Consider the following 25196-nt stretch of genomic DNA (forward strand, 5'->3'; position numbering starts at 1 on the left):
TGCGGGCGCAACACCGAGGGTTGCGATTCCATTGCCGGTCCCGGTCCGGTACGGGCGCGACACTGAGGGTTGCGATCCGTTGCCGGACACGAAAAAAGACAAAAAGGAAAAAAAAAAAAGTAAGTAGTGTATTCCATAATTTTTAAAAAGATCACATTGGTCCAATTTAGGTTCCAAAATATTGAATAGAAAGATCCATTTATCCTAAGTCATCAGCAGAGAACATGCAAGTTATGGGATTCAAATATACCATTTCCTCTTGAAATAGTAAAATTTAATCATCAAAAGGAATATAAAAACTCTAGTATCTAATAACATAGCACTTAGCCTACTTATATTTTCTCACAGGTATAACAATTTTAAGGAACATTTCAAACCTATTTGATGTTTAGCTTAAACAATAGTCAGGGATTTATGTGTAGTTGCATTAATGTTTGTAAAAATCCTCATTGCCTGAAGGAATATATAGGGATTAAAAAAAATTTTATATAGCACTCAATACTGGGTATTGACACTTAAAGTTAAAACATAAGCAACATACTTATATTTCTTTGGGTCTTGGGTTTTTGCAGAACAATACACAAAATTTGTGAAAGTACAATCTTAGCCCGAGGAAGAATCAATCAGGATCTCCAATTAGCATTTTATTAACGGTTCTCTAACTTTCAAATTTGAGCAAGTAGAAGTTCACCAGTTCTAGCGATTGCAACTCTAGACTCTTCTCCTGCCTTAGCTAATGGTGAGCTGCTAATTTTACATATATGGGACATGATAAGAGTTTAATTTTTCAGAGTCAGTGAGATGGGAGGTGATCTGTTTCTCTGGGTTTGGGTTTCAGGACACTCCTTTGAGCTTCAAGCCACTCACTCCTCAAGACCTCAGGTTCCTTCTCTAAGCCCTCCCCTAAAGGAGAGTTACTGTTGCTGATTGTGCCTATTTTCTGGCACCAACATTGACAAATTGAGACCCCAAGGGGCAGATTTATATCACTCCAATAGCTGAGCATGCTCAGTAAAAAGGAGTTATATAACCCCAACCACTGAGCATGCTCAGTAGAGGGAAGTTTCTCCTCTGAATGACCTTCCATAGAGGCACTGCAGAACGCTGAATATTCTAGGTGTTTTCCAGTGAGTATACTGGAATTCAACCAATAAGTGGGCTCTAAAAAGAGACCAACTGAGCATGTGTAAGACTGTGTTACATAACTGGGTTAAATATTTAGTTAGTTAAATATTTATTAGATAGCACGAATATGTAATAGATAATGAAACTATAAAAGTTGCATCTGGTAGAAGGCAGGGCTGCTGCTGCTTACTCACTCTACAGCCAGCCGGCACCTCGCCTGAGGTGTGTATTCCTTTCTTTTTGTATCAAACTTGCCTTTAACAGGTTGCTGTTCACTCTGGGGCCAGCATGCTCTTTGTCGATAAATGTGTATTTCTTACTTTTGTATTAAACTTGCTGAGGTTGATTGTTTGCTTTCCTGGAGCCTAGCTGCACCTCGTCAGGAGAGATGTATATCCTTTACTTTTGTATATCCTTTACTTTACTTATTTCTAAGGAGCTGGTGCTCACACTCTTGAGCCAGCCTACACTTTGTAATAAACATTCAGTGTGTTTTTCTTACTAAACGTTCAGTGTGTGTTTCTTACTTTGAATTCTTTCCTGTGGCAGAGTCAAGAACCTGCTAGAGTCAAGAACCTGCTTTCCTGTGGCGGAGCCAAGAACCTGCTCTCCTGTGGTGGAGTCAAGAACTGCTAGGGGGCGGAGTGGGTTGAGTCAGCTACTGGGCATTCCCAGACCCTCTCCTCTGATACCATCAGAAACAAATAAGTCTCTGAAAGCCTGAGGAGTACAGTTTTTGAAGACTGAAGTATAGATGCTAACAAAGAAGAAAGCAGGTGCAAAGAAGCAGTGAATAACCAAAATCTCTGGGCTAAGATGTTCCCCAACAAGATAATTAAGAACTAAGCAGAATCTGAAGATCTGTTGCAGAGGGTCAAATAGTCCCATAGTTTCAAGAAATTTGTATATTCCCTGCACTCATATATGCATATAAGAAGATGAAGAGGGTACGAAGGGTGTAGACCGGCTAGGCATGGAGAGCAAAGAGATAATCTTGAACATACAAAATATATGCAAAACACATCTGTGGTTTATCAGTAAATTATTAAAATGTTAACTTTGAGTGCTAAGATAACAAGGGTTCCCAGAGAACAATAATCTATATATTTATCCTATGTATCATCTATATGTAATACAATACAAAGTATCTTCAAGCACCTTGAAATTTAAATTACATCATTAACTTCAGATGATAATTTCTTCATTTTAAAATTCCCTTTTACTCTTCCACTGATACGAACTAGACAGATGCTACTAGAGAAAGGACAAGATACTCCAATACATTCTCAACTTTGTATCCCTAATGCTGGCACATAGGAGGGTCTCAATAAATATTTATTGAATTGAACTGGGTGATCCACATGATTAGGGGGAGGCTTTCTTGAATTCTCTTGAGCAGAGTTAATTGTTCCATCTTCGGCATTCTTGCAGTACTTAAATAACTTAATGACTTAACAATAGCTCTTGCTTATCACAATACATCTTATTTTCACTATTTGATTAATGTGTTATCTCCCATACTACACTGGACACTGATCCATAACAGGGACAGTATTTAGTACATAACAGATGGCAGTAAATGTTTGGTAACAGGAAAGGAAAAGGAAACAAACTGACAAAAACATGTTTTAGGAAACTTCTGGTGACCAGTTGACAAATTTATTCTCACAGGCTACCCTATTGCCACTACTACCCCATCCACAATCCTCTGATTTAATGATGAAGTCCCACCCTCTCAGCAAGATTCCCATGATTAGTCAAGTTGGAAAACTTACTGTACTCACTTTAGAATGAATACATGTTAATAGTTATAATTTAAAAATTTGAATACACTATATATGACTCAGCACTTTAAGCATCTTCAAGATCAACAATATCTCCTTGAGAAGCAAAGAAAAAAAACTTAAACCATGATTTTCTTTTCTGTACAATTCTTCCATGCAGAGTAATTTAAAACATTAAGGAATAAATGTTTCCTTAATAGAGTAATGAATAAATTATGACACCTCCATTCAATGAAGTATCTTGGAACAGTTAAAGGAATGAGGCAGATCTATTTGTAATATCATGAAAAACCAAAAAACATAGTGTGAAAAATGTAATGTCACAGAACAAGACATTCACAGCATAATCCAATATGTTACAAAACTAAATAATAACTATAAATGTGTAATGTTTGCAAATGTATACAAATGCTCCTCAACTTACGATGGGGTTACACCCTGATAAACCTATGGTAAGTTAAAAAGATCATAAATCAAAAATGTATTTAATACACTTAACCTACTAAATATCATAGCTTAGCCTAACTTAAACACTCAGAGCACTTACATTAGGCTATAGTTGGGCAAAATTATCTAACGCAAAATCTATTTTATAATAAAGTGTTGAATATCTCCTGTAATTTATTGAATACTGTTACTAAAAGTGAAAAACAGAATGGTTATATGGGTACTTGAAGTACGATTTCTACTGAACGTTTATTGTTTTCACACCATCATAAAGTCGAAAAAATGTTAAGTGGAACTTTCGTTTAAGTCAAGGAGCTTCTGTGTGCATATACAGATAACTAAGTACTTTAAAAATCCTAGAAGGATACACACTAAATTGTTAAAAATGATTACCACTAGGTAGAGGAGAGTGGCTTTTACTCTACATATTTCTATTTGTCTAAATATTACATAAGAAAGTATTCATTTACTACTTGTATAATTTTTCTAAATGGGGGAAATTTTGAATGCCTAACTACTATGCATTGTTCAAGATAGTTTATACAAATTACATTTCATTGTCCTGACAGTGTTATGAGGCTGGTACTAAATTGAGGCATAGAAAAGTTATCAAATGGCAGCCTGAATTTGTACACAAGGCTTTCTGAAGACAAACTGTGTGTGCTTTTTTCCTTATACCATAAAACCTCACAACAAATGTTTCACTGAGAAGAGTTAAGAGCTCTTAAACCTTGCTTTCATTTTCTACCTTATATAGCAGACTACTCCAAAACTATATATGTACATATACACACATAAGAGGGGTCTTCAAAAAGTTCATAGAATGATTTGTATTGTCATTTAATTCCATTTTCCATGAACTTTTTGAAGAACCCTCATATATACTTTTACTTACTTAATGACTCCTATTTATTTATTAGTTCATTTGAGCCCTCAAGTTTGTAAGTCTATATATTTCTCCATGGTGAGTAACAAGCTGGGTAGGAAACATTTTAAATGTAAAATATGAAATGGCAAATATGCAATAACACAACTTTATAAAAAGAAAGCAAAATTTGTCTATTCAACTTATCCAAATAAGATATGAAAAGGCCATTCCACAATTCCCATTTTATTTTTAATAAGAAGGCATTAAGTTCTTCTAGTGACCTTTAGAGAAGGAGCACAGCCTATAAAATCTATTTAAGGATATTAAACCTGGTTGATGTTTCATGTGTTGACCTTATGAATACCAATCACTCAATTAGCTATTTCATTTTCCTTCCTTATTTTTAGTCTAGTAGAGTAGCTTGCCATAATGTACTATGATTTTGTATGATTTATGTGAGGTCAGAGCTGTATTCCAACAATTTTCATATTTCTAAAAAGTTTTTGGAACTCCATTTTAGGAGGAAAAAGTGCATTCGCAAGTGGCACAAGTTATTTAATGTTCTCAACAGTGGATGTTTTTTCACTGCAGTAACCCCATTGCCAACAGTGGCTGGCACATAGTGAGCGCTTAATAAACATTTATTGCACAAATGAAATCACCATCCTGTGATGCCTAAACTTTGCCAAAAATTCCGCAGAAGCAACTGCAATGAATAAGGTGATTCATTAGGGCAGATGAAATTAAGACTCACTCATCAATAACCTAAACTGAGACCATAAAGTAATTCAACTTGTCTTGTTCTGTTCTGTGCTATTCTGTTCTATTCTTTCATTGCATACAAAGGGGGATGTGAACTAAGTCATAAAAAGAGATGATTAAAAAATTATTTGAGAAATGGCAGCACCACTAGAATAAACATATGGAGCATTACAAGGGGATTATTTTATAAAGGATAATACTAACACGAACATACAAGATTTCTCCAGAGAAACCCAGAGTCATTATTTCATACTTATACTACCAAGTGTTTAAATTCCAAACTTCTAAGACTTAAATGATAGAGCCTTAGTTCACTATTAATTGAATCACATGGCAGGGGAAAAGGACATCACTACACACCATTCTTAATCTTTACATGTAGTATTTAATTTTATCATGTCTTCTGTTATTGTAGTGAAAAAGCACGTGATATTAGGCATTTTGCTGTGTCATGTGTTATTCCACACAAGTCCTATAGAAATAATACTTTCAAGCTATTGAGCACTTTGTAAAATGGACCCAAAGCATTTCCATTTTTCATTTACACTTTGATGAAGCCTGGTCTATATTCTTGTCTTGGTAAAGTTCAGCAATCCATTTAATATAAATGTTATTACTACAAATTAAAAATTGTCCTGAGACTACTTTGTATAATAGACATGAATATAGAAGTCTTGAATGTTAATTTTAAAAAATCACAATAAATTATGAATTAGCAAAATAAGCTGACTGTAAACAAAAATATTTATAAACAGAATAAAACTAGAAATACTTCAGAAAGACAGTATAGAGTTTGTAGGTAATGAATGCTAGTTAATTTTCTTCCCATCAAAATGCAATAGAGTTTAGATCATTGGCTAAGTAAAACACAGCAGAGATGGCATTAACTTTTCCTACACTATACTTCTGTACAACCCCTAGACCTCAGTGATTTGCTCCAATGCTGTCCTGAGGGTCTGTGATAAGGAACTGCCTTTTGCAAAAACCCACCTACAATGTAATCATTAACTGACCAAACTTTTTTGTATGAAATCCAAACCACATCTTTCACAAGCCAACTTTCACTTTTTAGTGAATAATGTTAAACCCAATGTTCAATGAAGTAAAAGAGGTCTCCAAACCACCAATCCCACTCTCCACCCCAGCCCCCAGAGGATCAACAAACTCCTGGAGGTACACTGTCTTTTTTTTTTTTTTTTTAAAGATGACCAGTAAGGGGATCTTAACCCTTGACTTAGTATTGTCAGCACCACGCTCTCCCAAGTGAGCTAACCAGCCATCCCAATATAGGGATCTGAACTCATGGCCTTGGTGTTATCAACACCACACTCTCCCAAGTGAGCCCAGGGCTGGCGCTGGTAGACTCTCTTAATACCTAAGAGGCTGTGGAAAGATCATGGGTTTTGAAAACAGAAAGAACTGGGCTGCAATCATAGCTACATCACTTTGCAACTTTCAGGACTTGGGCTCTCTCTGAGCTATGTCTTCTTATCAGAAAAGTGGGGAAAATTATATAACCTTATATGGTTGTTGTGAGACTTAAGTGAAATATTTGAAGTAAAGCAACTAGCACAGTGCATACTAAAATACTAATTGTCTTCCCTTCCCCACCTTAAACTTTATTTCCTCGGGGCCAGCCCGGTGGCACACTGGATAGTGGCGCTCCCGCCCGAGGGTTCGGATCCCACATACGGACTGGTTCCAGCTCACTGGCTGAGCGAGGCGCGGGAGCAACGCCGAGGGTTGCAATCCCGTTGCCGGTTGCCGGTCCCCGGTCCGGTACGGGGGCAACACTGAGGGTTGTGCTCCGTTGCCGGACACGGAAAAAGTCAAAAGACAAAAAAAAAAAAAAAAAAATTTATTTCCTCCAACATTTAGGACAGGACTGGGCACAAAACAGGAAATCAAGGAATCCTTGATTAATTTGCTTTGTCAGGTTAATATCAGAATCATCTTGTTCTGATGGAACAAGATGGATGCTCCCACATAGTGATTTTTAAATCAGCAAATTAAATAATAAGTAATTTTTAAGAAACAGAAAAAGATAACTGAGTGGAATAAATGTGATATTAAATTAGCTTTGGATTGCTACAGGTAGTTTAGTACCTATGTACAGGAGCTATAGAACATCGAGATTAGCACTTTCTTTAACCATGCCAGAGGAAAGAATATCACTCAGGGTTGAAGAGAGAGAAAATCTCCATTAAAATATGGCCCTGTGCTACACAGGAGTGATGCTAACAGATCTTCAAGCAAAATTTTATGACCAAAATAAACGATTATTTCTGAAGCATGACTATTCAGAGCTAACCTTAATTTCACTAACAAGTCACTAACAACCTCCAAGCCACCTGTAGAGCCAACTATCAAACATCGCAGAAAAGCATGTTGTCCCTGTGGGAGAAAAAGCAAACTGAAGACCCTAAGGAGTGGAATCAAAATTTTCATTAAGAAGTGCAGAATGAGTATTAGGCTACCACATCCACACTATAGTGAAGATATTAAAATCTAAATTTATCTACATTCTAACATATACATTTAAAATTACAGAACTGGTATACTAAAATAGGCATTCTTTGAGGCCGAATTCATCACACAATACACTATTCAAACCATCTAGTTTGGCTTAAAATTCTTCATGTGTAGTTTAAGTGTAGCTTAACTTTACTGTATTTTTTATGAACTGTTAGTTTTTTTGTAACACAAAACTAAAAGAATGTGACTCTGGGTGAACACAAAGGCTATTAAAATTTTGCTACACTTTAATTTTCATTATAATTTAGTTATAAGCATTTTATTGTAGCAAAAAATTGAACTGAAAACTGGAGTCATGACAATGGATACTTAAGGTATTCAGTTTATACTAATGCAAATGAAACTAACCTACTTCTGTAACATGAAACCATAATGGAAATCAGCCTTGAAACTTAGTTTTTCGTAATTAACTTGAAAACTGCTTGCTGTTTCCCCTACTTATCAAAGAAAATTATATTCTATTACTTGAAGCACCTACCTCCATTTTTATGTTCATTCTGTAAGACTGCTTAATCTTATCTCACAATACCACCTAAGGAAAAATAATTTCTAAAGCCCGTGTTTACGGGCATCATTCTGCTTTAAATGATAAGCTGCATGAGATATGAAATAGGTTGGAAGGACCCCAATCTCCCCATCACCGCTAAAAACAACCTACACAAAGCCCTTCAAGCAATCGGGAGTTTCTCAAAGAAATACTTGTGAAAAAATGAATTGAACTGGAGTTGCGGGTGGAGGGAATCAGCTTAACTTCTAGTGCTGAACAATTATGCCCCTCATTTCCATTTAATTGGTTGGGCAACTCCTTGAAAATGGAAGTAGACATTACATCCTGAAGCAGAGCTCCCTACTGAACTGTGGACTACATGATCCTATGATATAGAAGGGATCACCAAATATAATGACTATAATCACATATGGTAAAGAGACTAGAACAAGATGTGAATATACGGTCATTTCCAATAGCACGTGTTAGAAAACCTAACTTACGTTATTAATATATAGCAATGACCTAAAAATGGTAGTCCTTAATTGGGCTCAGCTGAGTAAAAGGATCTGGGTTAGGTAAACCCAGACCAGAAGTGAGAGCTTGGAGTAGACTGGCAAACCGGCAAAAGCAGAGCCATACTTAGTGAAAGAAGATCAGAAACAGCCAGGAGCACACCTAGTAAGCATGGGGTTGTGCCCAGTGGGAGTCAGGGATGCAGATAATGACATATTTATCCAAAGACAAATCCAGGATTGGAAACATGAGGATGCTTAATTCAGATCCCTAGATCTACAGTCTAAATTACAAGACAGAAGAGACAAGGATGTTACAAAGGACTGCTGTTCAACAAATATGGTGCTACAGATAGACTTTTGCTCCTCAAAATGCAAGCCATCTACCAGTATCAAGGGCCTTGCCTGGGAGCTTGCTATGATGGCAGACTGTTGGAGCCTATCTCAGACCTGCTGAATCAGAATCTGCATTTTAAGGAGACTGAGGGCTCAATAGAGGTAGTACATCTACCTTGGAAAAGATGAGAGAGACAGGAAAGGAGGGAAGAAGAGAGGATGTGAGATGTTGAAGAAGCCAAAGATCAAATCAAAGAGCAACCTTATTCTTTAAGGGAAATCCAATTTTACAACCTCTAAAAAGTAAGACTGCGAACCAACCAAAACAGCTTAAATATCAGGACTAACATATTGTTCATCAAGGCTTGCTTCAAGTCCGTTGTACCGCTGTACTGACAAACCCAAAACTATTATCAACTCAACTCTGTGCAATCCCAACGAGTTCTCCATCTTGCAAGTCTGCCTTAAAATCACCCAGCCCAGTCCCTAAAACCCCATATCCTCCCCTTACTCCCCTGAAGTCAATGATTGAGTGCCATAATATTCTGAAGCAGAAAGGAATATTAACAAGCATCTGGTCTAAGCATCTAATTTTAGGGAAGAAATTCACAATTTGCTCAAGAATGCAGAGTGAATTAAGAGCAGAACCAATACCAGAAACAAGATCTCCAGACTTGCTGTTCAGGGGGCTGATGTTTTTTGAAAATTTGCATTCATTAGTTTGGTCTCTTTGTCCTGGACAAGGACATTGCTTTATGCTACTATAATTCACTGGTACAGAACACCATGGTTAGTCGGAGCTGTTAATACACAACATGCCAGACTGAACATAAACATTAATTTTAACCAAAGAGCTCAAAAAGGTAAAGAATAACATAATAGCATTTTATCAGAATCATAATAAAAACACAACACTATCTGAGCATCTACCATGTGCAAAGTGCTGTGTTGAAAGTTTTATATTCATGATTTCATTTAATCCTCACAATAATCCTATTAGGCATGTACCATTACTATTCCCATTTTAAAGTTTAAAAAAAGAATGAGGTTTAGTCACTTATTGAGGGTCACACTGCCAGCAAGTGGAAGAGCTAGGATTTAAATACTGAAATATTCTTTGTTTCTTTGTTTCAGGTAGAGCAAAACAAAAAAGATGAGTATATAATCATTCTTTCAGGTCTTCTCTTAAAATTTTTATTTAATTATGAAAATAATACAGATTACATCAATATATAACCTGTTTTTAAGGTAACATTTAAATCAGAAATACTGCTTTAATAACAATTTTTCTCAAAATACAAAAGTGGTTTCTAATTCTGGTATTGATCATGGCACTTTGTCCATGTCAGTCATGTAAATGAGCTGTTTCAGTTGTCATATCACTTACGCACTTGCCCTTTACCTAGATTCCACTTCCTTATTTCCATTTCAATAATATATTAGTTCAAGACAACTGCAATACACAATAATAAAAAGAACTCTCCTCTATAACTTAAATACGTTAAACTGCTAGACTCTGATCTGAAGAGGTCTAATGTGAAAACCTGGAAGTTTTTCTCTAGTGCATTATTAAGTATTGTGTTTAAGACTTTTCCAGAAATAGATTTAATATACTTTGTTATTCTGAAAAATTTTGTACTTACTCTAAATGGCAAGATTTAGGAAGCTAATTTTTCCCTATTCCATTTAAAACTGTATTATTATACTCCCTTTCATTATCATATTCCTGAAATTTAAATGCCAAGTTCAAATTCCTTTGTATGTTAGGTAAAGTCTACACTGTGATAGCCAAGGCCTATTAAATAGCAATGACCTTCTCTGTGCGTGAAAGAATAAACATGCTACTGATGACTTACATTTTGATAACAATGTAGATGAATAATCTATGTGATTTCTTCCGTTTTTCCTTCTGGGAAAGTAAAAATCAGTACACAGAGATTGCTCATGGTTTTTAAGCAAGGGGCAAAATCAGTCACAGCCATGCAATTTGGCCTTGGAGATGTTGTCCACGGTTTAAAAGAACAGCCAAGAGTGCCCTCATCAAGTCACAAAGTTATTATACACTTAGGTCATTATTTTGCTTCATTTATTAAATTTCTTCTTTGAACCTGAATTTTGAGCCTTTTGGACTTAATCAGTGAGGGAAATTTTTTTTTTACTATGAATATATGTTCCTATTCAAAAACTACAGGAAAATAAATTCACCGAATTTATTCACCAAATAAAAAGGCAAAATAATTAGACAACATAGAATGCTGTAAAGTTCATTCTGTACCAAAATTGCACTAATTCTTTCAGCATGATTCATTAATTCATTCAACTTTCATTCTTATTCAACGGTGTGCTCCTAGCATCAAGCCCTATATCAGGGGCTATTGATACAAAGCTGCAACAGACCTTGTCCTCAATCTGAGGGATTTCATAGCCTAGCAAAGGAGATAGATATATAATTATCTAATAACAATACAGTGACATCAGAGCTAAAGAAGCAATGTATAAAATGCCATGAGAACTAGGAGAGCAATTACTTGAAGTCTGGGATGCAGAGAAAGGGATTGTCAAAAAAATACGTAAAGACAAAAGAGACCATTGGAGCAGAATAAAAGATTATGGAGTACACCAAGCTTCCAGAGAAAAGCTATTTAACAAAGAGGGAATCTCATGATAAAGGTGCAGAAACCAGTAGAGAATCCCACCTAGGAGCTACAGGTAGATGAATAATGTTGTAGCAGAAAATGTAAGTAAGAGGAGAGACCGGAAAGGTATCCAGAAGTCTGAGAGCAGACGATGCTGAAGAGCAGATTCCAGGTTTGCATTTTATCTTTTAGATAATGGAGAACCACTGGGGTGTCATATGATCCAGACTCCAGAAAGATGTCTGTTGGGAGTGCAAAGGCCTGCTAGAAAGGGGATGAGCCCTACGCACAAGAATCCAGTTTTGGTCAAACAATCATCCTAGGGCCTTGAATGAGACAGTGACAGCAGGAATGCAGAAGGGAGAAAATATTCAAGAAATATTTAAAAGGTAGAATAAAAAAGATGCAGGGAAAGCTTAAATTTGGTATAGGTCTTGAGAACAAATATTAGTATCATACACTGAAATAGAACATGAAGAGTCCAGTGATAAACTCTAACCCTCAAATAGTTTTTTCATTCCTTTAAATTATAACAACTAACTTTACATCCTGTCAGCATTTTTTATCCTTGCAGTCGTTGAGCAAATGATTATCATCAAAGCTACAAGCCTATTGAGAATTGGGATTAAGTGGGTATAACAAATTAATTGAGCTTCATTGTGTATTTCCATGAAAACAAGATAACATAACCAAACAAAAGGAGCTCCAAACTAATACAAACAACAGATAAAAATTCATATAAAAAGATTCCACAAAGCAAATTACCCTCAGAAATATGCAAATTAAGAAAATAAGCTCTTATTTTAAACACCTTTGTATTAAGGATATTTAACATGAAAACATCTTTTTTATCAGTGACCATTCAAAAGCTGCTTAACACAAATAAAAGGTAAAGATCTTACATTTAAAATCAACATGCTTATACAAGCCATATTTAAAAGGAATCTATTTGGAAAAACTGTCAGGGAAAAAGAACATCAATAGAAATGATTAATGTTCTCTATCAATGCATATCACAATACTAAATAAAATTATGCCTAAAGATTATTTTTAAGATAAATATTTTTAAAATAAGATACATTTTTACACATTATTTAGAAGCATGAAAGTTTGCTGAGTTAAGAGAAATATCACCCAAAGGGGCATGTCTCTTTTCCCTACACTTAGCAAAGCCTCATGATGCACAGTATATTTTCTCTAAAGATCTAGGTTTCTCACTATGAATGTTCAAATGAAGTCACCTAACCAAATCTAAAACACTAAATTGATCAAAGCCTAACAATGCTGCCCACTTTGGAATCATTTAGTCATAGGATGCTCTGTTGTTCAATATTTATTAAATATATTTAATATACTTAAAGGAGAGAGGAAAAAGTAAGGCCATCTACATTAAGATAGCAAGATTTATGGTCAATTACAGAGAGCGAGAGAGAGAATGCTAACATTTGAGCTGTGCCCAATTTCCATCCTCAAAATATAAAGTAAACACTTATATCAAAACACTTAAAATCAAAGATCACAGTAATTTAGAGGTTTAGTCTCTTGCTCTTAATTTTTGAAGAGTCAGACCTACACAACTGCCATTTTAGTTACAAAGATGGAAATTCAAGACATAGATATATTCGGAAAGCAGGGGGAAAAATCAGACTGAAATCATGCTAAATCAGGGGCCATTAAAAGTTTAAATGTGATTTATAAAAAATAAATAAGCTGCCCTACAAGCTGAAAATCCATGGACAAAACAGTCCACTGACTGAAGCCACAAGCCACGTTCATTCTTTTCAACTACTGATGATTCATAACTCTAACCAACCATCAGATATTCACAACCAAGTTTACAAAATTAATGTAATCACATGAATAAAATGAATTTAAATATATAGAAAATTATTCACCGGTTCAACTGCTGGGGGAAGACAGAAATGTAATAAAAAACACATGTTAAGCAGCTGATATAAGTATGTTTTCAAAACATACCAGGAAGTTAAAACAAGTAATTGTCCAAAGCTCAACTGCCCAATCCCAGACCCTGTGCTTATCCTATCCGATCTCCATTCACAGCTTTGGCAATAAGAATTGATCTATAATCCAAATAACAGCAGGAGTGTTCATCTCCATGACCAGGGCCATATGTTTTAATTCCATTTTTATTATTATTTATTTTTTTTTTTTTTAATGCCATTTTTCCACAAACTTTTTTTTTTTTTTTGTCCTTTTTTTTGAGACCGGCCACACCGCTGAGCGCACTGTGAGCGCACCAGTCATCCCCATATAGGATCCGAACCCGCGGTGGGAGCGCTGCTGCGCTCCCAGCGCCGCACTCTCCCGAGTGCGCCACGGGCTCGGTCCTCCACGAACTTTTTGAAATACATTTGTATTTGCAAATTTCAGTTCTGAACTGTAAGACTTGCATCTTAAATGGCCAAAAAGGAGGCTCATGTAAGTGGTTTGAGGTTACTGATAGCAAAAGGAATAAAACAATAAGCTTTTTAAAATTTATATAACAAATTAAAAACTAATGATGTATATTTTGAAAGACAAAAAGAACACATAACATATATAAGAACCTATAAAAATGACCAGTATCAATTATACACTTTAAAAGATTCTCAGATGTTGATCAAAAGGTAAAATATCAGTTAGACAGGAGGAATAAGCCTTAGTGATCTACTGCACAGAATGGTGACTATAATAAATAATCCTGCATTATATATTTCAAAAGTGCTAAGAGTAGATTTTAAATGTTTTTACCACAAAGAAAAAGTATGAGGTGATGAATTTGTTAACTAGCCTGATCTAAATATATATTATATACATAAACATATATCAAAACATCACATTGTACCCCATAAATCTATACAATTATTATTAGTCAATTAAAAATAATATTTTAAAAAAAGAAGTTCTCACTGTGGTTTTCGGAAGTCACTTAATGTATAGGTACCATATCTGCTCATCTATAAAAACCAACTTCCTCAAGAAAATTTGTGAAATATGTACAGAAAGAGAAGAAAGCTATGAAATCAAGAAGTTAAAAGAGAAAAAAATTCTTTGTAGAGGATTAAGAGATAGTCATATTATCAATGGCTTCCCCTTCCATTTATAATAAAATCCAAATATCTTCAAGGCTCCCAAGGCCCTGCTTGTCCCAGCCCTTCTCCTCTCACCCCTTCCCGTCATTCACAATGCTTTGTCCACAATGGCCTTCTCAGTGCTCCTCAAATACCCAGTTCTACCTAGCCCCAGGATCCTAGCCTAGAGACTTGCTCACCCCAATTCTGTCTTTACTCCTATTTCCTCCTTTAGCTTAAATGTCACTTCCAGAGAGGTCTTCCTTGAAGTCTTCATCCCAGTCCTGCAGGAAATGGGAAGCTAATGAGTGGTGTTGAGAAAGGGAGTAACAAGGGTCAGTTATTCATTTTGGAAAAATCACCCAGGCAGCAACTTGTAGGAGGTATTGACTAGGGAGGTAGTACAATGGGAGTTGATCACTACGGACAGCAAAGTTCAGTAGGACATAATTTGAGGAGTCCAGAAGAGAAAGAGATTGCATGTATGCAAAAGCACTGGTCACCTTGAGCTCTGCATTGAGTTCCGTAAGGTTAAGAGCTCTGTAAGACTGGTACTATGTATTACAAACTTTCTAAGACATCAGAGGGGTCCAGTAAACATTAGTTAATTTTAAATGAATGAGAGAAAAAAAGTGAATATCAACAAGATGTAAATAGTAATCTCTACCATTTACTTATGGGGTAGTAGGCACTATAGTTGATGAAAAGAGGGAAGGTGGCAGTGGTTAGGAGCAGAGGCTCTGCCAGAGTTTGTATCCTAGCTCTGTTATTCATTGTCTGAGTGACTTTTAAAGTAAATTACTTTACCTCTTTGCGTTTTGATTTTTTCAAAAGAGGATAGTAGTCATACTTACACCATAGGATTATTGTAAGATCTACACATAAAGCACTTAGAACACTACTTGTCACATACTCAATAAAGATTAGCTGCTTGTCACTACTGTCATCATTAATATGATAATCATTATTGCTATTATTAGTACTACTACTACCACTACTATTTACTTCATAGACATTATTTCATCTTCACAAAAGAACTTATAAGGAATAGACTGTTATCTCCACTGTATAATGAGGAACATTAGGTGCAAAAGCAGTTCACATAGTTTGTAACGGTACTTGTATTTAAGACTAGTTATATGAATCTAAAGTTTATATACTAACCACATTATGACACTGTTTCTCAAAAGGGACAGGAAGGACTCAGGTATGGTAAATAATAGGATTTTCTAAGCAATATGATTTACTGAAGATTTATTATGTTCCAGGCACTCTTCTGGGATCTAGGGGTTCAGCAGTGAACAAAGCAGATTAAGTCTCTGCTTCAATATGGCTTATATTCTAATGGATGGAGATGGACAGGAGAGCTAACAAAGAAAATAATATCAAATAGCGAGAAGTATACTGCAGAGAATTAAAATTAAGAGTGATGTGTCTGGGGGCCACTTATATTGGGTGGGCAGAAAAAGGCCTTTCTAAGGAGGCTAAGTTTAAGATGAGAACCTAAAAAACAACTAGAGAAACAAGCTACCCAAATAACATTATAGAGAGCCTCCAGGCAGAGGAAATAGCTACCACAGAGAGCATAAAGTGCAAACGAGATTGTGCCATAGGAACCCAAACCAAGCCAGCATGGCTGAAGAGCAGTGGAAGAGAGGGGCATTCCATGAGGAGGCCAACAAGGCAGGCATGGGCCAGGTCACTCAGTGCTCTGTCACCCAAGGGAAGGGACTGTGGATTTTATGCTAAGGTAATGAAGGATCCAATGGGAGGATCTTAAGCAGGAAAGTGACATGAGCTGACATATATTTTTAAAAGATCCTCTCACTGCAGGGTAGAGAACAGATTGTAGTAGAGAGAAGAAATCAGGATATTTCAGTAGTCTGGATCAGAAATGCAAGTGGCTTAGACTATGGACGTGGGAATACAATGGGAGAAAAACAGATTTGGTATACATTTTAGAGATGAAGTAGAAAGGATTTACAGATGAACTGAGTAAGATGAGTGAAGAAAAGAGAGGAATAACCCCTGTATTTCTAGCTTGAGTAGCTGGAAGAATAATGGTTTAATTTACTGAGATGGAGAATATTTTAAGGAGGAACACGTTAGGAACAGTAATAGGAGTAGAAAATAAGAATCCTGTTTTGGCCAGGTTATATTTAAAATGCCCATCATATACCCATCTGGAAATTCCCAGTAGGTACCTGGATCAGAATCAGGAATTCAGGAAAGCTCCACTTACTCTTTCTCTGAGTACAAGAGAAGATTGAAGATAAAACAGCAAGAAGAGAATAGTTCTTAGAATGTACAACGTCAATATTTGTAACAATCTAAAGCAGTCAGACAAGGTGCTATGCTCTTCATGAAACAATTTCACTTATGAAATCTGAAGTATCATCTTTGCTGAGCATAATGACACAGAAAGAGAATAAGCTTACAGGTCAATGAGATTTATACCATAAAAGTTAAGTTATATCAGATTTTCCAAAATCTTATATAATTACAGGGCAGGACATAGGAAGAACAGATCAGAGCTCCCAGCAGGATGCAATCTGCACATGCTTCTCAAAATTCCATCCTACATGAAGGGAGCCCTCTGCATATCCAATGTAAGAAAAAAGTATCCTCTAACTATACATAAAATAACAACTGCTCTACCTGCTCCCTAATAGGAGTTTCCATGGAAACTGTCAAAAACAATTTCTTTACAGCTATAGTGATTATTGACAAAAATGATATGGATTTAGAGTAAAATGAAAGCTAAATTATAAAATGAAACTGACCATTAGATAACACAGCTCTATTATTAGATTCTGGGTAATCTGATTCAAGTTAATAGTATTTTAGCATGACAGGTTTTCTTAATCAAATGGCTACTCTGAGGTTAGATATCAAAATGAGAGAATGAGATAAGCAACCATATCTGTTACTCTTCAATATACATCAGCAATATTGTAAAAGACACATTTTTAGGAAAGATAACAATTAAAATTTATTGAGTAGCTACTAAATATCAAGTGGCTTGCATATAACATCTTGTTTAGTCCTGACAATAATCTTTCCAGGTAGGTTTTATTACCCTAATTTTTACAGAGAAGGAAACAAGTCTCAAAAAGATGTAAAGTAACCAGCTGAGATCAAATAGGTAGTAAACAACAGAGCCAGGATTAGATACAGGTATAACTGAACACAATGTATACTCTTTCATTAGGCTCCTAAAGAGGGCCACAACTCACAGGAATCCAGGAGCCTCAGGCCTATGGTCTCTTCAAGCCACAAGAACCTTTTTGATTAGTTAGCTGTTAAATTAGGCTAAAAACAGGCTGCCATATAAACGTCTAAAATGAATAGTGTCAGACATGTAAAATAAAAGTTGAGTTTTGCCCAGACTATAAACAAAACTTTATCAGATACTGATATACCCATCAAATCAAATTAAAAGAAAAGAAAATGAATCAAAGAACTTAAAAAGAAATAAGTAAAGGGAAAAACTCAGGCCACTTGTTGAGAAACCCACTTATCAGATGCCGATAAACTTAGGGAGCCAAGACAGAGATAAGCTGATGAATCATTTTAAGGAAAAAAATTCTTAAATTATCTTGTCATTTAAGAATAAAAGCAAAATGCTAAGCCATTTCCTACCTCATTACAATATGAGGGTATTTCAAAAATTTTATGGAAAAATAGAATTAAAAAATAATAGAAACTTTGTGAAGTACCTTCATATGTTATACCCATTACTCCAAATAATTGAACTTTAATGACAAGGTGATTGCTACAGAGGACCAACTCTTCTAATCTAATATACTGTGTAACTGTAGTGGCCACATGAGAAATGGAAGCAATCTAAGGTACTGGATGCTATATTCCCTCTTTAAATATTCATTTATTAATTATTTAATAATTATTTATTTTGGTTGTTGAATTTCTTTATAAATGCATTGTCTTATACATATTACTCCAGGGTTCTTTAAAGAAAAATCTGGATATCTAGATCTCTCTTTTGATTTAAACAATCAAAACAAATTACATTCAACCACAGCACACACTGACACATTAGTAGTCAGAGCACAACTCAAGTACACACACGGAAATGCAGGACTCACACTAAATTCAGTAAAGAGCAGAAACAAAGAAAAAATGGAAAGCAGAAATATACCAAGAGGAATAAGTAGGGTTAAAATACACAAAACAATCCAGGTATGTTGAAAACTAATCTTCCAAAATCAAGATGCTTGCTTTCATTTTTGGCAATACTGGATAGTTTCTAGTCAGAAGTACCAGTCAAAAGCTCAGCTGTGAAACATAGCACATGCTTTAAAATTATCATTAAATGAAAACATGCAATAAAACACTCTCCTACAATGACAGTTCAAGGCACTACAATAAAGGGAAAGCAAATCATTTCCAACATGAATGCAGTATTTCTAAATTAGTAAATAAATTATAAATGCAAATCACTTAGAGTATTTATTATTTAACAGATAAGTTTTAAGTCTTTCATTATAGTCTTACTAAATTTTGGTTAGAGAAACCCCCGAAAAAAGTAATTTATAAATAATCACTTTTTAAAATGGATTATAAAAAGCTTCTTGTATATGTCTTCAAATATTCTATGTAATGTTAAAGCACAGATATTGGAATTTTCAGGGCTATTGATGCATAAAAGCATATCTTTAGCATTCTATTACCCCATTACTACTGAATAACTACGCTAGTGCTGAAAACCCAACAAACAATTAGTAGGAAAGCCAAGATGGAAAACAGCCTGGTACTTAAAAATAATGTAGCCCAGAGATGTATGTCCTCTTGTTCTTTGAGTTCAAAGATAAGATCAGAAACCAATTGGCATTGCTACATATAATATTTATTGTTAGCAGATGACAACTAAAGGCAGGGATCATTTTTGTTCCTTTAAGTATAAGTTTTGTTTTCTCCTGTTTGATGGATTTTTCCTTAAGCTGTTTCCTATTTCATTTCTTCAAGATTTTCCTCCTCTGTCTTTCAAAACAGGACTTCAAATTTAAATGGAAATGAAGGAGGGGAATAGGAGGAGACTACTTCTGAATGGGTTACCATGAAGCCAAAAAGAAAGAGTTTTCACTCTCACTATTGATGGGGGTGCGGGTGGGGGTGGGAGGGTGTTTCATCTCACATTTCCCTGTTAATGAGTCCTGAAACTTGAATATTCTGCTTAAGACATATTAAACACAAAGCAGCCTCTTACCAACAGGCTTTCCCAGTCTTTCTGACATATAACAGGTATTAAATGGCCCAAGGTAGTCACAACCTATAGAAAAGAGCCCTAAAGACTTCATTTCAGCTATGCCGCCACTTAAAACCTGCTGCTTCTTCTGTAAATGAGACTGAATACATCCAAAGCCCTGGGTTCCTGAAAGGAATCCATACATGGTCATTTCTGGGTCCATGAACCACCCTAAAATTGTTTTCAAGATCTTGTTCACTCATCTGGGGAGCAATTCCACAGTTTTCATCTAGCTCTCAAAGGGGTACATCAACACAACAGTCTAAGAACCACTGTGCCAAGGTCTCCTCCAGCCCTTAAACCTAGAAGCCATGGCACAAAGCACATGTGTGTCCTTGAAACACAATCATCTCAGGACCTGGGGCAAGTTGCTTCCTGTCTATGAAAATGCACATGATAATACCTACTTCAAAGGGAGTTGATGAAGAGTAGGTAATTGGGACATTGGCCAAAAATTTCTAATTTATAAAAGTTACTTCCTGGGCCGGCCCAGTGGCGCACTGCTACAGTGCGCCGCTTGGGAGCGCGGCAGCGCTCCCGCCGAGGGTTCGGATCCCACATACAGACCGGCCGCTCACTGGCTGAGCAAGATGCGCGTGCAACACCAAGGGTTGCGATCCCGTTGCTGGTCCCGGTCCGGTACGGGCGCAACACTGAGGGTTGCGATCCGTTGCCGGTCACGAAAAAAGACAAAAAAGAAAAAAAAAAAAAGTTACTTCCACTATGCAGGAAGAGAAAAATCATTTTTAAGAAGCTACTTTACATACCCATTTTACAACTGAGGCTCCCAAACACTAAGAAACTGCCCGAGGTCAAAGAGCTTCTAAGTGTCAGGGCAGGAGCTCCTCTCTGCCTTTCTCATGCCCCACACCACAAAAAAACACAGCAGGCTACATTCAAAATACAATACAAACCTGGGCCTAATACTAGCAGAAATGGTGCCCAGGCTTGGGCTGACCGAAGAGTAAATAAAATCAAAATAATACCTTATGATGACATCAACCTCCAGAAACAAAGGTATTTAAAATTACCAAGTGACCCTTTAAGGGTCTACACACTTACCAGACCTCAAGAAAGCACGTGGAGAGGAGACGACTGCATCAGGTGAGCTGGCCATTTCAAATTGTTGACTCTAATCATAAGCGTCGTAGGCTAAACTACAGCAATTTTAAAAGTGTTTAGTGAAGGTTAGAAGCAATCAGCATTAAATTAATTGAAAGCAATGCGAGCAGTTATTAACATGATGCAGTGCACAACAAAAGCAATAATTAAGGATCATTATAATTTTATTTTCTATTTTATGACTTGAAAATTTGATTTTCTTTGCTTCGATAAATTACATTTGCTTATATGGGTCAGGCAGCAAATACATAATATCCATTTATTAAACATTACATAAGAATAGCATTCCTTTATTGTGCAGTGAAGTCATTATGCTACTATGTAACAATGCTCAGAATTCTGCAGAGGAGTCTATACCAGAATCAATTTAGTTTAAGTTTCAAACAAAGCTGTTTATACATTCTTCTAAAAGTAACAAACAGAATCAAGTTGATTGTTTTTAATAACACAGGAGGTAAATGATTCACTGGAGAAACTTTAACATCTATACTTCACAGAGTTATCAGAAGAATCTGAAACCTCAATAACTTTTAATTTGGAGGAATGAGTTCAACTGGTATCTTTTTTTACTACTATGATGTAAACATATAGGAACACCCAACATTGATACTATTCACTTAACTACTTTGCACATAAAGCTGGATTTAAGTGACTGCATTCAACAACAGCTAAATAAAACTTGAAATTTTTTTCAGTTAAGAAAAGAAAAGGTTTTCAAAGCTTACTGTTAAGACATGCATTTCAGAAGAAACAAGTAAAGATTGGAGAAGAAAACTCTACGTGCTTTTGAAAGGAAAAAGAGAAATGCAGCAAAAATATATGTTGGGGGCAGTGCTCAGTTCCCTGTAAGAAAACTCTGGTTACTCTTTGTCTAGACATCAACAATTCAATAACACTTTTTATAGCCTAGATAGCCACATTGTTAGTAGCCAACTCAACATTATTAAATGACACAAAATTTTTTTTAAAAGCGTTAAACAAAACTTCATGTGACCATTCCAAGTAAGTGTATTGGCTGTAAAATGTACTAAGAGTCACTTTTTGAAAAATTTTCATACTTTGTAGGTGGTGTTTTTACTATAACCTGAAGTAAATAAGTGCAGAACATTTTTTAAAGTTTAAAAACAATAAAATTGTCAACAAAGATTGGGTGTTACGACTTACAACATTAGATACTTTCTCCAAATTAAAAAAAAAAAAAGAAGTGCAAAACAGATAACAAAGAACTTCATAAATGGGAAAGGCCCAAAACATAATGGGGACACATTAGCTGAGGGGGAAAAAAACCCTCTTAATATCAATGCGAATAGAGTTAATTTTCCTAGGCAATGACTTTCACATCCCCCAATAATGACATACAGTTGTCAGTCCTTTAAAAGGGAAGGTTCTAAGTTAAGACTTGTCATTCCACCACCTTTCCTGTCTATGGGCACACTTTTTGCTCAAATATTCCAGTGAGCCAGGAGTAAGGGAAGTTTCACTTCAAGCTCTCGGAGAAGTTAGCCACAAGAGCTAACTTTATTTATTTATTTATTTATTTATTTTTAGTTTTGAAATCTAATGTTTATTCTACTTTTTTTTCTTTTCGTTAAATTTTTATTTTGTCAATATACAATGTATTAGATTATTATGGCCCATCACCGACACCTCCTACAAGAGCTAACTTTAAAGTCGTGACTCTGCAATTTGAACAAGTCAGTTCAGGACACTTGAACTGTTACAACTGCCTGCACAGCGTCCTCTGACCTCTGCGGCCTTGGGCGCCACAACTGAAAACTATGCGATCTGGGGCCAATTGCCTAGGGAAGGGATCCACTTCCTTCAGAGCCCTAACTATGCTCAACGTGTACCCACTGCGCGACTCGAGGCCCTATCTAACCTCAATTTCTGCCACACGGATAACAGATTGGGCTTAGAACTAGTGGAAAATGTAAAAGGGGTATTTGAAATAGGGCCAGATGGTAGTCATAACTAAGAACGAAGCTACCTGACTTGTGCGGAAGTGCACACATAAAAACACACTCCCTTCCCCAAGAATGCGTTGCCGCCTGATTTCTAAGGCGGAAGACTCCGAGCTAAATCGGGACCGCAGCGTACTTTCTGAGGGGAGATACACACGGAGTACAGTTAGGACAGCCACCTAATTTTTACAGGTGGGAAAGGAAGCGACATCAGGAGCACGGACGGGACTGCCGCCTGCTTTCTAACGGGACACGCGGGGCACAGGTTCATTCCCTGGACTCTCAACTGCCTCCCGCCCAAGGTGGTTGAGAGGAAGCACCACCCAAAGTGAGGGGGTAGAAGACGGCGCGCCAGTCAGCCAAACCTGAGCGCTTGGCCCGGGCTCTCCGTTCCAAAACCTTCCAGCTCACTTCGGCCATGAGCCCCGCTGCCCCCGCCATCGCGCTCGGCCGCCGGCTTGGCCACCGCCTCCAGTGCCGCCTGTCAGCATGGCCCGCCCGGCCCCGCCTCCCCGCGCGACACTGTCGGGAGGCGCGCCGGCCGGAAGTGAGCGCAGGGGCGAGCTTCACCTTAATTCCACTGACTTCCTAGCTAGCGTCAGAGGGGCGGCCCCGGGGGAGAGTAAGAGAGCAGCCGGTGCCAGCTCGTAGGCACCTCGGGGCTGAGCGCTTTTTCTCTCGGCCGGTGGCGCGGTGCTTTGCGGTTGCCGTCAAGCGCGGCGCTGGGCCGGCGGGCGGGGGCCGAGGGGCTGCCATGGCGGCGGCGGGCCGGCTGCCTAGCTCCTGGGCGCTACTGGCGCTGCTCCTTGTGGGGCTCGCGCTGCTGGGAGTCGGGCCGGTCCCGGCCCGGGCGCTGCACAACGTCACGGCCGAGCTCTTTGGGGCTGAGGCCTGGGGCACCCTGGCGGCCTTCGGGGACCTCAACTCCGACAAGCAGACGGACCTCTTCGTGCTGCGGGAAAGTCAGTGCTTGCCGGGCCCTCCCTCTGTCCGCTGTCCGTGTGCCCCTCCCATTGTTCCCCACACCCCTTACCCCGATGGCCAGTCCTCCTGCATTTCCCGTCCCTTCTCTCCCAGCCCTGGGGCCCTCCCTTTATCTCCAGCATTCCTGACAGCTTGCCTTTTTCTTCTATTTTTTCCAACCTCGGGTCCTGACCCGCCCACCCCACAATTTGACCCACCCCCAAAAGCCGTGAGTACAGCCCAGTTGTTTTTTTCTGGAGAAGCCCGCGGCCTTACCCACGCACCTTCTCCTCCCCCATGGTATCATCCGCTTTCTAAAGCCTTCCTAATTCCCAGGAGTCCTTGTAGCTTGCCACCTACGTTCGTTCCCAAGGCCCTTCGTTCCCCTCTGCTTCACTTCAATCTTTCTTCCCCTTTGATGAGCAGGTAAAGATGCAACTTGACAGTTTCTTATCATAGGAGACTTCTCTCAGCCTCCTCACTTACTTAATTCACCCGCCCCTCCCTTTGTCAGGGTCCCAGCTTTCTTGAAACTACTGTGCCCTCTCAAGGTCCTAAACACTACACAGCTCACACAAGCATTTTGCAGGGACCGCTGGCAAACCCAATGCATCCTTAGGGAAGCATCCTCAAACTACAGACTCTTTTCCCTCCTGTTTTGTGTGTGTGTGTGTGTGTGTGTGTGTACACCTGGCCATTCCTCACCTTGGCCACTGCCCTAGTCTTCCAAATATCTGCTTTCTTTGCTAACTTGTGGTTCTTGGAAGTTCTTTGTTTCAACCATCACTAAACTAACTTGTAAATCTTGATGCTAATAATGGGTTATTAAGGGGTTTTAACATTCTTGAGTACCCACAGAAGCAGGTGCTGTGTAAAGGTCAAGGCCATGAAGGAAGGAAGTGAAAAGCTGGCATAGAGCTTGACTGACAAGATCCTGACCCAGACTTTTTGGGGCCCTTGCTAGGACCCCAGAGCCTCTTGTGCATCCTAGATAGTCTCCCTATCTTTGAATGACTCCCTGTATTTCAAGAAGGGCACATACTGCCAAACCTGTGTCTACTCCCTCCAAACTGGATGCAGAAACTATTTGACTTTAAAGATGGCCTGTATTTGATTAAACAATTTCAAAAGTCTGTCACAGTGAGTGCTAATTAAGCTCGGAGAATGCATCAACCTGGGGGATGATACCATAGTAGCCATAGGAAGAGGGGCTTGGAGGATTCAGCTTTTTCTGCTTACATGCTTAATCATGTCCTTGTTGTCAGATACCTACAATGGGAGTTCCTATGTCCTTGGTGCCATACTTATGCGTGATGAA

At 37.7% G+C, this 25196-nt stretch overlaps 2 protein-coding genes across 3 annotated transcripts in view; one reads left to right on the forward strand and one right to left on the reverse strand.

Moving 5' to 3' along the window:
- Positions 1 to 23356, reverse strand: part of PHKB (phosphorylase kinase, beta) — a 183133-nt gene extending 159777 nt beyond the window's left edge. Inside the window, exons 1-2 of one of the 2 annotated variants that reach the window (XM_008578694.1) lie at positions 23281 to 23352; positions 20895 to 20989 (exon numbers count right to left, since the gene is read on the reverse strand). In XM_008578694.1, the coding sequence (XP_008576916.1) occupies positions 20895 to 20949 (55 nt within the window). In that variant the 5' untranslated portion in view covers positions 20950 to 20989; positions 23281 to 23352. Of the gene's footprint in view, positions 1 to 20894; positions 20990 to 23280 lie in introns of both variants that reach the window. The other variant, XM_008578695.1, reaches the window with a different exon arrangement.
- Positions 23357 to 23544: 188 nt separating this feature from the next.
- The window catches only part of LOC103595321 (T-cell immunomodulatory protein), a gene marked incomplete at its 3' end in the record, with an annotated part of 119258 nt that continues 117606 nt past the window's right edge, over positions 23545 to 25196 (forward strand). The window contains exon 1 of the mRNA XM_008578696.1: positions 23545 to 23877. Within this exon, the coding sequence (XP_008576918.1) occupies positions 23670 to 23877 (208 nt within the window). The remainder of the gene's footprint in view (positions 23878 to 25196) is intronic.

This window comes from Galeopterus variegatus, unplaced genomic scaffold (genome assembly GCF_000696425.1).
Source record: "Galeopterus variegatus unplaced genomic scaffold, G_variegatus-3.0.2 Scaffold1747, whole genome shotgun sequence".
NCBI lineage: Eukaryota > Metazoa > Chordata > Mammalia > Dermoptera > Cynocephalidae > Galeopterus > Galeopterus variegatus.